Source organism: Lepidochelys kempii, chromosome 3 (assembly GCF_965140285.1).
Source record: "Lepidochelys kempii isolate rLepKem1 chromosome 3, rLepKem1.hap1, whole genome shotgun sequence".
NCBI classification, from domain to species: Eukaryota; Metazoa; Chordata; order Testudines; family Cheloniidae; genus Lepidochelys; species Lepidochelys kempii.
The window spans coordinates 63,037,619-63,053,501 of record NC_136382.1 but is presented as its reverse complement, the minus strand read 5'-3'; the positions used below and the strand labels follow the sequence as shown (position 1 = coordinate 63,053,501).

Genomic DNA, 15,883 nt, shown 5'->3' with positions numbered 1-15,883 from the left:
GGATTGCTAGGGTTGTTGGTATATTCTGCTGATCGTTTGCCTTCTCCATCTCCAGTGCATGCTTCCTCTCTTTTTCTTTCTCCTCCAGTTCTTTGTCCCTTGCCTCCATTTCTTTTTCCCTTGCCTCCATAGCTCTCCTGTGGGCAGCCTTCCTTTCCTCCTCAGTATGCTTCCATTCTTTTTCCTTTGTCTCCATAGCTTGCCTGTGGGCAGCCTCTTGGACTTTTTCCTGTTCCTCCATTTCTTTTTCCTTTGCCTCCATAGCTCTCCTGTGGGCAAACTCTTTGGCTGTTTCTGTTTTGGCTCTGTCATGTTTGCCTGTCTGTTTTTAACTAACTTTACACCCAAGAGTTAGAATTAAAACAAACAAACAAAAAAACCTTGGCTTCTAAAATTTTGCTGTGCTGTAATATGATACCTATATTCTCTGATAGTGATTGTCAGCCTACAGAAAAATCCTTAAAAAAACCCCCAAAACCTAACACCTTTGTCTCCAGGCAAATAGACAGAAAACCACTCTAGTTGCTCTTAGGTAAAAAAAAAAACTAAAACAAAACCTTCTTCAGGTCTGTGAAGACTTGTGAATTTCCCTGCAGGAGGTTAACTACACTGCCTTTAGGTAGAGAAAACTCCAGCTCACAAAAGACAATTCCCTTTTGTCTCTGCTCTGGCCCCCAAGCAGAGACAAAAAAAACCTCTAACTGCTTTCAGCTGAAAACCTGCTTTCCAGCAGCCCAAAGGAAAAAAAAAATTCCCTTTTTAAAATCTGTGCTTCTTGTTCAGAAACTCTCAAATTGATCTCAAAATGATTTCAAGTTAATCCCACCGCTCTGCCACAATGTCAAGGTTCCTTCCCCACTCTGAATTCTAGGGTACAGATGTGGGGACCTGCATGTGAACCCCCTAAGCTTATTTTTACCAGCTTAGGTTAAAACTTCCCCAAGGTACAAACTATTTTATCTTTTGCCCTTGGACTTTATTGCTGCCACCACCAAGCATCTAACAGATATATAACCAGGAAAGAGCCTGCTTGGAAACATCTTTCCCCCCAAAATCCTCCCCAAACCCTACACCCCCTTTCCTGGGGAAGGCTTTCTTTTGATAAAAATCCTCACCAATTTGCATAGGTGAACACAGACCCAAACCGTTGGATCTTAAGAACAATGAAAAAGCAATCAGGTTCTTAAAAGAAGAATTTTAATTGAAGAAAAAAAGTAAAAGAATCATCTCTGTAAAATCAGGATGGTAAATACCTTACAGGGTAATCAGATTTAAAACATAGAGAATCCCTCTAGGCAAAACTTTAAGTTACAAAATGACACAAAAACAGGAATATACATTCCATTCAGCACAGCTATTTTATCAGCCATTTAAACAAAACAGAATATAATGCATATCTAGCTAGATTACTTACTAAGTTCTATGACTCCATTCCTTTTCTGTTCCCTGTCAAAAGCATCACACAGCCAGAGAAGGCCTTTGTTTCTCCCCCCCTCCAGCTTTGAAAATATCTTGTCTCCTCATTGGTCATTTTGGTCAGGTGCCAGTGAGGTTATCCTAGCTTCTTAAACCTTTACAGGTGAAAGGGCTTTTCCTCTGGCCAGGAGGGATTTTAAAGGTGTTTACCGTTCCCTTTATATTTATGACACTCTGTGTAGCAAATTAGCCTGTTTTCTTCTGTGCTCCGAGCAACATTGTTCTACTCTCTCAAATCCCTTCTCAAAATCAGTTTATTTTGGTTACCTTTCCACTGCTGATCTCCACTACATTCTTATCTACTCCTGCTCTTGTACCTGATCAGAAAACACAAAGAAAAAAATATGTAAAACTGAACCATCTGCTCTTATTTTTTTAAAAAAAATGCTCTCCTCAAAGCTGTGTTCTCTTCCCCTTCCATAGACCTCTTCCTTTCTGACTGAAAATACTGTTAGTCACTTTTCATTAGATTATCTCTTTAGATTGTAGGCACTTCACACTTTGAAGATGAGAGAGTCCCTGTCCTGAAGTGTTGTTGTGTAGGCCCATAAACATAATAGTTAATAATTGACATAACAGAGGCCTGATTTAACTGTAATTGGGATGATAATTAAATCGACTAAGCCCTTCTGTACTTTTTAGATGACACAGGTAAGAGTAAGCAGGAGCAAACTTGACTTGAACTATTTTGATGGAGGCTATGAGGGAGGTTAAACAATAATGAAAGCTGAATCTGAGGCATAAGAAAACTGAATTTAACTTTTTCAGCTCATTTCAATATATTTGTGTTTTGTGGCTTGATATTGCTTAATTACTAGTGGAGTATATGTGTGGGAGGAGGAGAGTTAAATTTCCCAGGGGTTCTCAAAATCCCTGTTAGAGCAAACCTCAGGGCTTCACTTCAAACCATTGTGCTACCAACTGTTGACTAGCTGGTACTCCCATTGGAACCTGTGGATGTTTTTTGTTAATTGGCTGGGATGGTCACTGTGTAATGCAAGGTGTTGCCTACCTGATGTGCTGCTCTGTAGTAGTCCCAGCTTTTTGCTGGTAATCGGTCCTGTGTTTCTTCCTTGAGAAATCTAGAATGATTTTACTTGATAGTGTTTGGTTCGCAAGCCTTAACTTGTAAGTCTGACAAACATCTCTTTTCAAGGGGAATTCAGTTATTGTGGCATATAGACAGGTAACTTTATTTTAATCCATGTCATAACCCCAATGCTTTTTTTTATAGATGCATAATAAAATAGCTGACTATTCAATATTTTCTCTTCAGTCTCCAGAGGGTGCTGAGGGCAAGGATGCAGCAAAAATAACTAAACAAGAGGCAAGTATAACTCCTGTTTTTTATCTATTGTGGTTTTATATTATTAAATTGGAGATTCCCAGTTTTATAAGACTAAATAGTATTTGTTGCTTCATAGAGAACCACTTATGATGAGGGGTTTTTATGGGAATTATGATACTGGTGTTAAAACTGCAAATGTACCACAGATTTGGTTTACTTGGTAAAATTTAATCCTTTGGTACTGAAGAATCAGAGGATGCATTGCTATATTAGGCATTTTCCAGTAGCACGTTAGTTGATGGGGAAGGATCCTGAATCCTAGTGCCATGGGAATTTAGCTTGCACCCCACCCCCCACTTCTTTTTAAATCCAGTAAGGAAGTTCACTGCTTTGATTTCAAAAACTGAATGAACATTCAGGTGAATTAACAGTGAATTTCCTCTTTTTAAAGTTATGAACATTCTCCAAAGGGCACATTTGAACTGAAAACATGAATAAGAACATAAATTATAGGTCTCTGGAAAATGTAAAAATTAGTGAGCCAAGACAAGGAAGCTGACTTGAGGCTCAGTCATTTAGGAAAAAAATGGTGCAGTGGAAGGGGCAAAACAATAGCAATATTAAATCATAACTCCTTGAAGGAATAAATGAGCTCTTTGGAAAAGGGTGTCTTGGTATTTGGATTATTAGTAGCAATGTCTTCCTGTGACATTTCCTAGAAGATCAAGAAAAGAAGCATATGATGGCACAAATCAGTAGAGTTGAGAGTTTTATGTAGTTTCTATTATATCTTATAAAATATTATTATTACAAAGGCAGGTTAAAAAGAATACCTTAGGCAAGTATTAAACTTTTAATGTGACTTACTTTGTGTAAAACAATACAGATTCTTCTCCTGTATACATGTTGAAATACTGTTTCCTCAAAATAAAATAATTTTGAAGGAGGGCAGTCCTAAGGTTCCCCCCCTTTGCCTCCAAAGATTTGACAGACATCACTGATGTCCATTGGTTACCAGTATAAAGAATGAACATTTCTAGCTTCTAACTAGGAGCTTGCAGATGCCTGCAAGGTTTCTAAACTGTTTCAAAAGAGCCTGTTCTCTCTCAAACACAAGAACACCCATCGTGGACATGGAGTCAAGAATAGATATGATGACTTTGTTCACAAGGGCATTATAGCTCTCTGTATGTAACTTCTGTTACCTATAAGGACTGAGGTGCAATCAGATAGCAGAGCTTCTAGGCAAAATGGGACAAGAGAATTAAATAACCTACCCTCTCCACTCAGGGATTTTTAAAGAATTGTGTTTAACTCACTGTGCTCCTGATGTTAGTGCAAACCCTTATGTGAAGCAGATCAGTGAGTAAAACCTTCTACTACATGACCAAAGCCGTTGTAGCCTCTTTATATATTTAAAAAATAAATCATTGTGATTTAGATGAGCGCTGTCTTATCTGTACCTTCTATTGTTCAAATGCTTTCTGGAGAACCAGGGGATGTAAATGTAGATTTAAGTTGGGACTTGGGGTACAGGGGATCTACAATTCTGTACTTACAAACTAATGGAAATGCTGTCTTTTTAAACTGTTTAACAGTGGTGCTGGGAAAACTGATAGTGCTCAACAAATAGATATCCCAAATCACTAAGAGAAGAGACGTATAGATTTTAGAAAGATGTATAAATACTAGAAGCTGAAAATCAGTTTTGTTTTGTTTTTTTTCTTGGACAAAACCTTCCTCCTGCCAAGACCCGTGTTCAAGATTTTATTTACCCTGTAGGTATTTACTAGTAAGGGACAGTAAAATCATTACACGGAACACCGCTGACTGTACTCCTCCGGTGTTGATGGCCTCATCTGTTGCAGGAGAAATGCAGAACCTTTGACACAGGTTTTTCAGGTCACCTTTGAAATGTATTTTTTATATATTGTTGGTGGGTTGTTTTTTTTTCTTTAAAGCCTTTCAGTTCATCTTTAGGTTCTGTTTTGTTGGGGGATGGGTTACAAATCAGGTAAGGGACATCTGAATATAAACATGGTTCCAAAATTGTAGCATAGACCAAATTTTATCTGTTTTTCTTTTAACCAAGACAAAGCCTTGACCAAATAAAAACAGTACAAATAGAGCTGTCAGGGACTAGTTACATGGTTTTGTCTTGACCCTGTTACAACACAATTCCAGTTTTTAATATACATGAGCTCTTTAGTCATGTTCTGTAACCAGCTTCATGAACTCATCTGTTGTTTTAATGAATTCAGGGGCCTGGGAGTGGAGAACAAGATAGTCTGGGAAATATTATTTAAAAACAAGTTTTCTCATCTTCCACACTTGACTTATGAAAAAAAGTAGAGACATTTAATTTTATTTGTGGGTGGGGGAGAGGAGTTCACATCTTTTATTTTTCCCTTAATAATTTTCTTTAAGTGGAAAAACAGTCAAATGCTTACTCTCTGCTCCTGCAACTGGCTCTGTGCAGGTGGTCTCCTGTAACCACATGGTATCAGCTGCAGGACTGGTCCTTAATTTACTTCTTTTAAATATCAGCAGTGTACTAAGGGACACCATCAACTTAACTTGCATTTCTGTCAGAAATTCTTTTTACAGTGTTAAAAGTAACAGCTAAGAGATTAAAGAAACACTGTTCTCCTCAATATTTTCAGTTCACTTGCTTTGTGCTTTTGACAGTCCTCTGTAGAATCAGTTTCACTGTTTCCACTGTGTAGACAGTTGGTCTCTCCTATTTGCATAGGCCTTTCACACAGCATTAAGGGTGAGATAAACACTTATAAAATAGGTCACTGTTATTATAAAACTGCACTTGCTCCCAAATCTGTCAATATTTGTAGTCACTGAAACTTCTGAACTTTGTGTGTGTGTAAGCAACTGGATTTGAAGTTCACTATGTCTCTTTAAAACTCAAAAAATCCAGTGGAGGAGGCACCCTTTATGTGTATTTGGAAGTAAGGACTTTTGTTGTCCTAATGGTATATTTTAAGTTATCATCAAATGAATGAGTAACATATTTTGCCTTGGTTTGACTATGATCTGCTGAAAGCCTACAAACATTTTTTCCCCCCTTTTTATAGCCCACAAGACGATCGGCAAGATTGTCAGCTGTAAGTATTCCTAAAGAGCTGTTGCTGTATACCTTCCTAGGCACATGCTTTCTCATGCCAAGCAAACAGGATGTCATATTTTGTTGGATTCATTTATTCCTGAAGACCATTAAAGCTCTCTGGAGGGAAGGATGTTTATATTAATTCCTAAAAAGAACTGTGTTCTTTTCTTTCACTGGTATGCCTGTTGCATACAAAATGTGACTTGGCACTTCTGGAAGCTCTATCTCCTGATAAGTCAACAGATCCTAGTTGTGAAGATGCAACTTCCTCTGTGAAAGACGGGGGGCCGCTGTAACAGGGCTGGATTTGATACTTTTTGGTTATTTTTCTTTGTTAGATATGGGTAGAAGGACAAGTAGGAGGGGGGAATCTCCCTTTTTCTTCCCAGTAAATTTGCTTAATATATGTGTGTTCATATATTAAAAACAATAATAATTAATAAATAGCCCACTTCAGGAGGAATAGAGGAGGAAGAACCTTCTAGCAATGTCACATTAGATAGGCTAAAGGGGAGGGTGAGTTCTGTTAATGGTTCACCCCGAACTCACTGTTAAACTCTTAAAATGATTCCAAAATTACTTTCACTCCTGCATATGGTGAGCCAGTAGATACAGGCTAACTTAGTCTATGGTGTCAGTTGAGGTATATCTGAACATGAAACTTTTCTGGTCTTTTAAGAGGCGCATAGTAGGAAGTAAGGGAAATGTCTGGGTGAGAGGCTAGTGGTGAATTATCTAATATATTGTGTAACTGGAAATGTTTTATAGAAACCTGCTCCACCAAAACCTGAACCCAAACCAAGGAAAACCACAAAGGTAAAATTCCTGTAATTTAAATCACTATAATCAAATAATCATGTATTTTTGTTTTTGCATTGCATATTTCATTCTGTTTCAAATGTGCATGGACAACTTCTGAAGCATCAACATTTTTTCATGTTTTATCTTTAAAAGCAAAACAAAGACACACACACTTCTGTCCTAATTTAAATGTATTGCTGTCTGCCTGCAATGCATACTCTGTCAGCCGCATACTCTTGCTTCCTAAACAGAGCTATTCACTGTAGCAACATCTTTTCCTTCCCCAGAGATGGCGCCCACCTTTCCTGGACTTGCAGGGTTGGTCAAGGTGGCTCCACTACCAACCTGGGACCTAGCAGTTCCCACACTAGTGTGTCAGTTTATTCAGCATTGCCCTCCCTGCTTGACTAAATGGACAGTACTCCACCCACTAGTGAGACGCTCTTGTCTTATACATATTTTTCTTATGAAAATGGAGCTATTGCCAAGGATGCTGATTATAAATAAAGGTAGAATTAAAGATATGGCTAAATGAGGTGGTGTTGACTTTCTAGGCCAAATACAGTCAAAATAAAAATTCTATGGTACATACATAGGTTAGTAGTTTGACACTATTAAGAGAAGTTCTAGAAAGGTTCTTCAGAAAACAGATTTAGTGGGGCCCAAGGAAGATGCAAAATAAGAACAATTGTTGTACCAGAAAAAGCATGTTGAGGGGGAAACTGTTTTAGCCCTCCCCAGTGTATATTTCTGATTGACAAATATTAGAATCTTAAGATCCAGTATATGAGTTTCTAATTCTGTGACTTGGCACATTTTGGGTGTAAACCTATCATATCTGATATTACTGACTAAATAATGTTAAGATTATCATGTTCTCTCAAAAAGTGATTTATAGTTTGGGGGAAACAGGTTTATATAAAAAAGGAGGAGGGAGGAGCTTATTAAAGAAGGGAATGTGGTAGGTTTTATCTTTTTCAGTACAAGTAATGAAAATGTAGCTTCAATATGTGTCCTTAACAAAAGAGGACATATTTGAGGCATATTTCCAGGACTTGATTCTTTGATAAGAACTAATTTAATATGCTGTTTTGTTTTTTTTAAACAACCACCTGTTTACTCAAACTATAATTTGATTACATTTAAGCACAGGATTAAATTTGGTCTAGATACAGTTGAGCAAGTCTTACACAAAATGAGCAAGCTTATACTTTTGATCAACTAATAAGAAATTTCTGATTAACATTATGTTGTAAGTAATTTCAGATATGGTAATTTTTAGTGTTCAAAGCTAACATATAGCAGTTTTACAGACTCAAATATTTAACTGTCCCTGTCAACTGTGAAGACTTACCTAGAATGTATACATTCTTGCTAAAGGATTAAAACTCAGAAAGTAGTTTCTATGTAGATAAATGGAAGGAAGCTTGATCTTAATATACTATTGGACAGTAATAGTTGACTCTTTCTTTTTTATGGGGGGAGGGAGGAGTAGAGAAGTGGGGAGCATGGAACATCTCCTTCTAAATGTCTGTCAGGATTAATCTCAATACCCAATGCCAAATCCTCAACCTTACCTTTGTAACCCCATAAAGACTTTACAAAATTGGGTAGCTAAGCATAGGCCTCTGCTGGCATTGCAGGTCTCAACAGGTACTCTTAAGTGGGTCTAGAACACATGGAGCGGTAGAACAGATACAAAAATAATAGGTCTTAGCCCATTGTTCTGCTATCTAACAACATTGTTCTGCCCATTGTTCTCTATGTAAACCTCCAAATGAAAATGTAACTTTCCCCCCACCCCCAACTGGGTTCCTGTTCATAGCTTCTTGCCTTTCTGTTACTGGTGACTGGTGAAATTCCCTGTGTGACAATTCTAGAATATTCGTTCATTAACATCTGGGGTATTCTTTCCAAAGAGAAACATGCAAGCCTAAAATAGCAAAAATTACTTAATTTTTCTTCTCTGATATAATAAGGATGTTACTAAATCAGCCTGATATCCTTAAGACATTGGGGGGGCTAGTTGCTCAGCCAGTGTAAGTTGGTGCATTTCCATTGAATTCAAAAGTGCTGTGCCATCACATCATCTGTTGTTCTGGTCCAGTTAATGTGCTTGACTGTATAAGACTTTAACAGATGGTACTTGTTCTGATATTTATGTCCATCCTGGTTTGTTTTTGTATAGTGTATGGACTGTTTTCTTATTCTACTAGTGTAATAATTTTTTAAATCCCTGAAAGTTAAGAGACACAATAGAGTTTCAGTTAAATTTTGCTAGTGATGGCAGCAGTTGTAGGAGAGTTTTAGAACACTCAGCTTGGGCACTTGTGGGTAAAAGCATTCCAGATCCACTTTACAGAGGTAGCTGACATTTTGTACTAATTTGTCACACACAACTTACTCATAAAGTAGATAGTTCATAGACATAGTTCATAACAAGTATCCAACATCTTCTAATGCACACTTTATCCATGTTTTTGATCTTCTATCAGAAGGAACCTGGAACAAAGGCTAACAAAGGTGCTAAAGGGAAGAAGGATGAAAAGCAAGAAGCTGCAAAGGAAGGTACTACACCATCTGAAAATGGTGAAAATAAAGCTGAAGAGGTACTTTCCACACAGACCTCCCACTGATTGAAGCAGTATTTTTTTAAAAATTATTCAATCTTTCAGCCATTGATAGCATGTTCATAATGTTTCTTTTTATTGCCCATAATGTTATTGCAGATTCGCATCTCTCGCTCAACTGTTAGTGTTTCAACATCCAGAGGTGCCCCACCCAGCACACTGTCAGTAAAAGGGCAGATTGAAACAGTGAAAGTTAAGGGTACGGTAGAGCATTCTGCATGTGTGCAGTGAATAGAAACAGATAGTAGTGTGGTGCTTTTCATTATGAACAATGGAAGCTGGCAGGTAAGGCTTCTATGGCTTTTGAAAAGCAGGGATCCATAAATGAAGACAAGTGTGTGTGTACCTGTTGTGTCTGTAAACATAATACTAAAATAGTTTGAAATTGAGCCATTGCAAATAATGCATCAAAGGAGAAGGTGCTAGTGTGGGGGCTTTTTTTATGTGTGGAGCAGTAACTTTTTATAGTAATTGTTGTTTTTTTGTTTTTTTCCCCTTCCCCTTCGCAGGCACAGAGAACTGAATCTGTAGGTGACAAGAGCGAATGAATTGTCATGAAAATTTTGGGTTGATTTTATGTACCTCTTGGACAACTTTTAAAAGATATTTTTATCAAGTATTTTGTAAATGCTAATTTTTTTAGGACGATGATAGTTGACATATTAAACTGTATAGGAACATATCCCTTCTCATAACCATGCTCTTAGAAATTCCCATTGCTGCCAAGTAATATAAATATCAACTTAGCATTGGAAGGTGTGTGTCAAATTGGATCAGCATTCCATACACTCGCTTTAAGAAATTAAGTCTTGTGCATATGGTGATGGTTTTTACTGTGTGTATTTGAATTTTTCATGCAGTTTTTCTAGAGCAATAATCAGTGGTGCTTTTGTACTTAGGGTTTATGTGATTTTAATGAAACATGGATAGATGTGGCCACCTGCTGACTATTCTGGGTTCTATTAATGGATTAAAATAAAAGGTCTCCTTGCCTGCAAATCTACAGCCTCCTAATGTTTTCTCTAAATTTGAGGAATGCCTGACTCATTTTTTAACTATTGTGTGGAAGACTAAATGGTTTAGCAGCTATTGTGTTCTGCATGCACTACGTTTGACGCTTTTTGCTGGTCTCTAATAAACATATTTAAATGTCCACATATGAGTAACAGGTCAAGATTTTCAGTGGTCCACATATTAATGGACTTCTCAATATGAACCAGTGTATTCGTATTTACTATCACAGCTGTGTATTACTGTACCAGTATAACATACAGTGAGATACCAAAACAGAATGAATTGCTTGATTGAAGCAAATGTACAGTAACTGAAAGGCATGCAGGAGTAGCTTTGCTTCCTCTCTCCCTGCCCTCTCACCCCCATCTAATACAGGAGTTTTTAATTTCAGCAGCCTATTACATGGGACTCTTGTTTCTATCTACAGCCCCAAATTTAACATAAAATAGTAATTGCTGTTCTGCTTCAGCAGACAACAGTTGTAAATGTACTGCAATTGCTGTTAAACAGCACTATACTTGGTATGTGGTGGAGATGGAACAATTAAAGTATTTTTGAGGGGCTTGTGGTGGTGGTAAATTAGCTAATGATCTTTAGTACCTATACATTACACCTCTCCAGCTCATTATAAGCGCCTTTGATAGTTTTCTCTTTATCCTCTTCTGGAACTCTAGTATTTCTATTATTGTTTGTGGGGGGTTGGAAGGTGAGAAAGAAATGTTCCCTGTTCAGTAACATTTATTTGTATTGCTGAAGTGGTGGCCATTATATCTGGGGATACTTTTGTTTGTTTCAGTCAATAAATAAATGACTGTATTGCTTGACCTTAGTGTCTTCTTTATTATTTAGGAAGCAAGTTGTCATCTGCAGTAGCCTGGTGTTAATTTTTTAACCCCCACCCCCTTCAGTTATATTACATTTACATAATAGCATCCAATGCCGCAATCAGGATCAGTGTTTCTATTTTGATAGGCCCCGTGCAATAGCATAAGGAGTTGCTGTCCCAACACCAAGGAGCTTACCATCTAAGAACAGGTTGAAAATAAGGGTAGTGATAGAAGGGGACACAATAAAGATGACAATCCAATTAGAAGGGAAGCGGTTACTCCTCTTCATAGAATGATTTCTGCACAACACTCTATGATTTGCTTGCTAAAGACAGGCCCTGTTGAGGTGGGTCTATCAATCTAAATACATATGGTCCCCCCATCACCATAATATCTGAGTCACTCCCAAACATTAATGAATTTATGCTTTCCCCACCGCCACGGGTTAGAAAGGTAGCATTACCCCCATTTTATAGATGGTGACCGAGATAGAGATTAAGTGATTTGGCCAGTGTCACACTGTAAGTCTATGTCAGAGCTGGGCTTTGAACCCTGATCTCCTAACTCCCACTATGGTGCCTTAACAATAAGACCATCCATTTTCCCAGAAAATTCCACTCAGAAGAACTTCCATAAAATTCTAGATCCCTAAAATTCCTGTTTATTCACTTAAGACTTCTGATTTCCAGAAAAATTGAGACATTTATGTATATGGTATTTTCTATTTTTTTCCCCTCTCTAGTCACTGAGACCCCTTGTGTAAAATTTTCAAAGCACTCCATTGGATTTTAGGACACACTTCTTTTTAACCCTCAAAATGCAGGCACTTTGCATGCCTCTAACCAAACGAGTGCTTTAAAATTGTGGTCTGTAGTCAATTGGTGATCTGCAGACCACCTCCAGGTAATCTGGAGCTACTTCTGAAATTGCTTTAGCTATGAAATGCTAACTTAAAGGTGCCAGGTGTCTTAGAGTTCATGGCAAGTTAAATTTTTTTAACAAAATTAGCTTAGTGTTTTAAAGCTTAGTTATCAAGCTTAAAATTTTTTACAAGTAGTCTTTTAAACTAATTCAAAGTTAGTGTGGTTTAAAATATTTAAAACTATTAAACAGATTGTCTTCAAATGTGACGTGTTCAGTAGCTATCAAAATAAAGCCAAAATTGGAAGACTGTAAGTACTTATTGTAGGTCAGGTTACATAAAACCTTCAGTTTATTTTAGATGTTGTATTTCACAAATCCTTTATAATATAAAGAGACCATGTTTTAAGGCATAAGCACAACAGAGCTGAGTTAAGGTTGAACTTTCAACCTTAAATGTAGATTTCTCAATCCAACTGTTGTGTTCATGATGGTTTTACCATATATTAATTTTAAAATGTATCACTGTTTATTGTAAATCAAACTCTTTTTCTAAATTATTACTAAAGTATTACTAAATTCCCATGGTCGTAACTCTCCTTATTAAGCAGTCAGCCACTTTTATCCAGTACTTACAATCTATTTAAAATTCTGCTTCTCATCTAATTGTCCCTTCCAAGTTATTCTATCCCTCTGCCAATTCAGTTGCATTGAATTACAACTGAATTTGAGATTCAGATTGAAAATTCTATTGCTGCCATTTTAAGGCTCTTGAAGCACTAATCACCAATATATTTAGAATTTGTAAAAATCTATTCTATTGTGCAGCCTTATGGTGTTTTAAAATTGTGTCATTTGTTTTTTGCACTGGTCTAGTAGAGTTCTGATTTTTTTCTCATATCTGATTTCTGTCATATTACGTTTAAAACCACCTACTTTTCAAAATATTTTTCCTTTTACTGTTAACTTTGTTTTGCTTTTTGCATTTTAAAGTTTACTTTTAAAGACTGTTACAGTAGTCATGAAAACTAAGTTCCATTAGAAATCAAATGAAATGCAAAATAAAAAGGGAAATTACTTATTGCTATTTTTGTTTTGTAGTTCTCTTTTCTCATCTACGCTAATAATGCTTACACAAGTTATGGCTTTATTTATCAAGAACGAGGCTGGTTCCTATAAAGGGGACAGTTAGCCCATTTCCTGTGTCAGTTTTTCTTTCCCTTGCCTGTGAATACAATCATGTAACACAGTCCTCTAGCTCTAATACAAATACTCACTCACCCGGAATAGCTAGTGAGAAACATCAAGGCTTTCCACCCTTGGAACCACTGGGGATGTGAAGTTTGAGTTCTGTATAAACAGGGGAGTAGTAAGGAGAAAGAGAGTGGTGATTTTTTTTATCTCTGCCTATGGGATTGGTGAGACCAATACTGGAATATTATGTAGCATTCTGGTGTCAACATTTTTTAAAGGATGATGAAAAATTGGAGAGACTGCAGAATCATAGAATATCAGGGTTGGAAGGGACTTCAGGAGGTCATCTAATCCAACCCCCCTGCTCAAAGCAGGACCAATCCCCAACTAAATCATTCCAGCCAGGGCTTTGTCAAGCCTGACCTTAAAAATATCTAAGGAAGGAGATTCCACCACCTCCCTAGGTAATGCATTCCAGTGTTTCACCACCCTCCTAGTGAAAAAGTTTTTTCTAATATCCAACCTAAACCTCCCCCACTGCAACTTGAGACCATTACTCCTTGTTCTGTCATCCGCTACCACTGAGAACAGTCTAGATCCATCCTCTTTGGAACCCCCTTTCAGGTAGTTGAAGGCAGCTATCAAATCCCCCCTCATTCTTCTCTTCCGCAGACTAAACAATCCCAGTTCCCTCAGCCTCTCCTCATAAGTCATGTGTTCCAGTCCCCTAATCATTTTTGTTGTCCTCCGCTGGACTCTTTCCAGTTTTTCCACATCCTTCTTGTAGTGTGGGGCCCAAAACTGGACACAGTACTCCAGATGAGGCCTCACCAATGTTGAATAGAGGGGAACAATCATGTCCCTCAATCTGCTGGCAGTACCCCTACTTATACATCCCAAAATGCCATTGGCCTTCTTGGCAACAAGGGCACACTGTTGACTCATATCCAGCTTCTCATCCACTGTAAACCCTAGGTCCTTTTCTGTGGAACTGCTGCCTAGCCATTCAGTCCCTAGTCTGTAGCGGTGCATGGGATTCTTCTGTCCGAAGTGCAGGACTCTGCACTTGTCCTTGTTGAACCTCATCAGATTTCTTTTGGCCCAATCCTCTAATTTGTCTAAGTCCCTCTGTATCCTATCCCTACCCTCCAGCGTATCTACCTCTCCTCCCAGTTTAGTGTCATCTGCAAACTTGCTGAGGGTGCAATCCACACCATCCTCCAGATCATTTATGAAGATACTGAACAAAACCGGCCCGAAGACCAACCCTTGGGGCACTCCACCTGATACCGGCTGCCAACTAGATGTGGAGCCATTGATCACTACCCATTGAGCCTGACAATCTAGCCAACTTCCTATCCACCTTATAGTCCATTCATCCAGCCCATACTTCTTTAACTTGTTGTAAAGAATACTGTGGGAGACTGTGTGAAAAGCTTTGCTAAAGTCAAGGAATTAAACATCCACTGCTTTCCCCTCATCCACAGAGCCAGTTATCTCGTCATAGAAGGCAATTAGATTAGTCAGGCATGACTTGCCCTTGGTGAATCCATGCTGTCTGTTCCTGATCACTTTCCTCTCCTCTAAGTGCTTCAGAATTGACTCCTTGAGGACCTGCTCCATGATTTTTCCAGGGACTGAGGTGAGGCTGACTGGCCTGTAGTTCCCAGGATCCTCCTTCTTCCCTTTGTCCAGTCATGTGGGACTTTCCCCAATCTCCATGAGTTTTCAAAGATAATGGCCAATGGCTCTGCAATCACATCTGCCAACTCCTTTAGCACTCTCGGATGCAGCACATCTGGCCCCATGGACTTGTGCTCGTCCAGTTTGTCTAAATAGTCCCGAACCACTTCTTTCTCCACAGAGGGCTGGTCACGTCCTCCCCATGCTGTGTTGCCTAGTGCAGTACTCTGGGAGCTGATCTTGTTCGTGAAGACAGAGGGAAAAAAAGCACTGAGTACATTAGCTTTTTCTACATCCTCTGTCACTAGGTTGCCTCCCTCGTTCAGTAAGGGGCCCACACTTTCCTTGACTTTCTTCTTGTTACTAACATACCTGAAGAAACCCTTCTTGTTACGCTTAAGAGCTCTTGCTAGCTGCAACTCCAGGTGTGATTTGGCCTTCCTGATTTCACTCCTGCATGCCTGAGCAATATTTTTATACTCTTCTCTGGTCCTCTGTTCATTTGTCCAATCTTCCACTTCTTGTAAGCTTCTTTTTTGTGTTTAAGATCAGCAAGGATTTCACTGTGAAGCCAAGCTGGTCGCCTGCCATATTTACTATTCTTTCTACACTTTGGGATGGTTTGTCCCTGTAACCTCAATAAGGATTCTTTAAAATACAGCCAGCTCTCCTGGACTCCTTTCCCCCTCGTGTTATTCTCCCAGGGGATCCTGCCCATCAGTTTTCTGAGGGAGTCAAAGTCTGCTTTTCTGAAGTCCAGGGTCTGTATTCTGCTGCTCTCCTTTCTTCCCTGTGTCAGGATCCTGAACTCGACCATCTCATGGTCACTGCCTCCCAGGTTCCATCCATTTTTGCTTCCCCTACTAATTCTTCCTGGTTTGTGAGCAGCAGGTCAAGAAGAGCTCTGCCCCTAGATGGTTCCTCCAGCACTTGCACCAGGAAATTGTCCCCTACCCTTTCCAAAAACTTCCAGGATTGTCTGTGCACT

At 38.6% G+C, this 15,883-nt stretch overlaps 1 protein-coding gene across 3 annotated transcripts in view; it reads left to right on the top strand.

Moving 5' to 3' along the window:
- The window catches only part of HMGN3 (high mobility group nucleosomal binding domain 3), a 29,698-nt gene extending 18,544 nt beyond the window's left edge, over nt 1-11,154 (top strand). Inside the window, exons 2-7 of one of the 3 annotated variants that reach the window (XM_073336513.2) lie at nt 2,753-2,803; nt 5,854-5,883; nt 6,654-6,701; nt 9,182-9,295; nt 9,416-9,515; nt 9,826-11,154. In XM_073336513.2, coding sequence (XP_073192614.1) covers nt 2,753-2,803; nt 5,854-5,883; nt 6,654-6,701; nt 9,182-9,295; nt 9,416-9,515; nt 9,826-9,839 — 357 coding nt within the window. In that variant the 3' untranslated portion in view covers nt 9,840-11,154. The other 2 variants (XM_073336514.2, XM_073336512.1) reach the window with 2 other exon arrangements.
- The last annotated feature ends 4,729 nt before the right edge of the window (nt 11,155-15,883 follow it).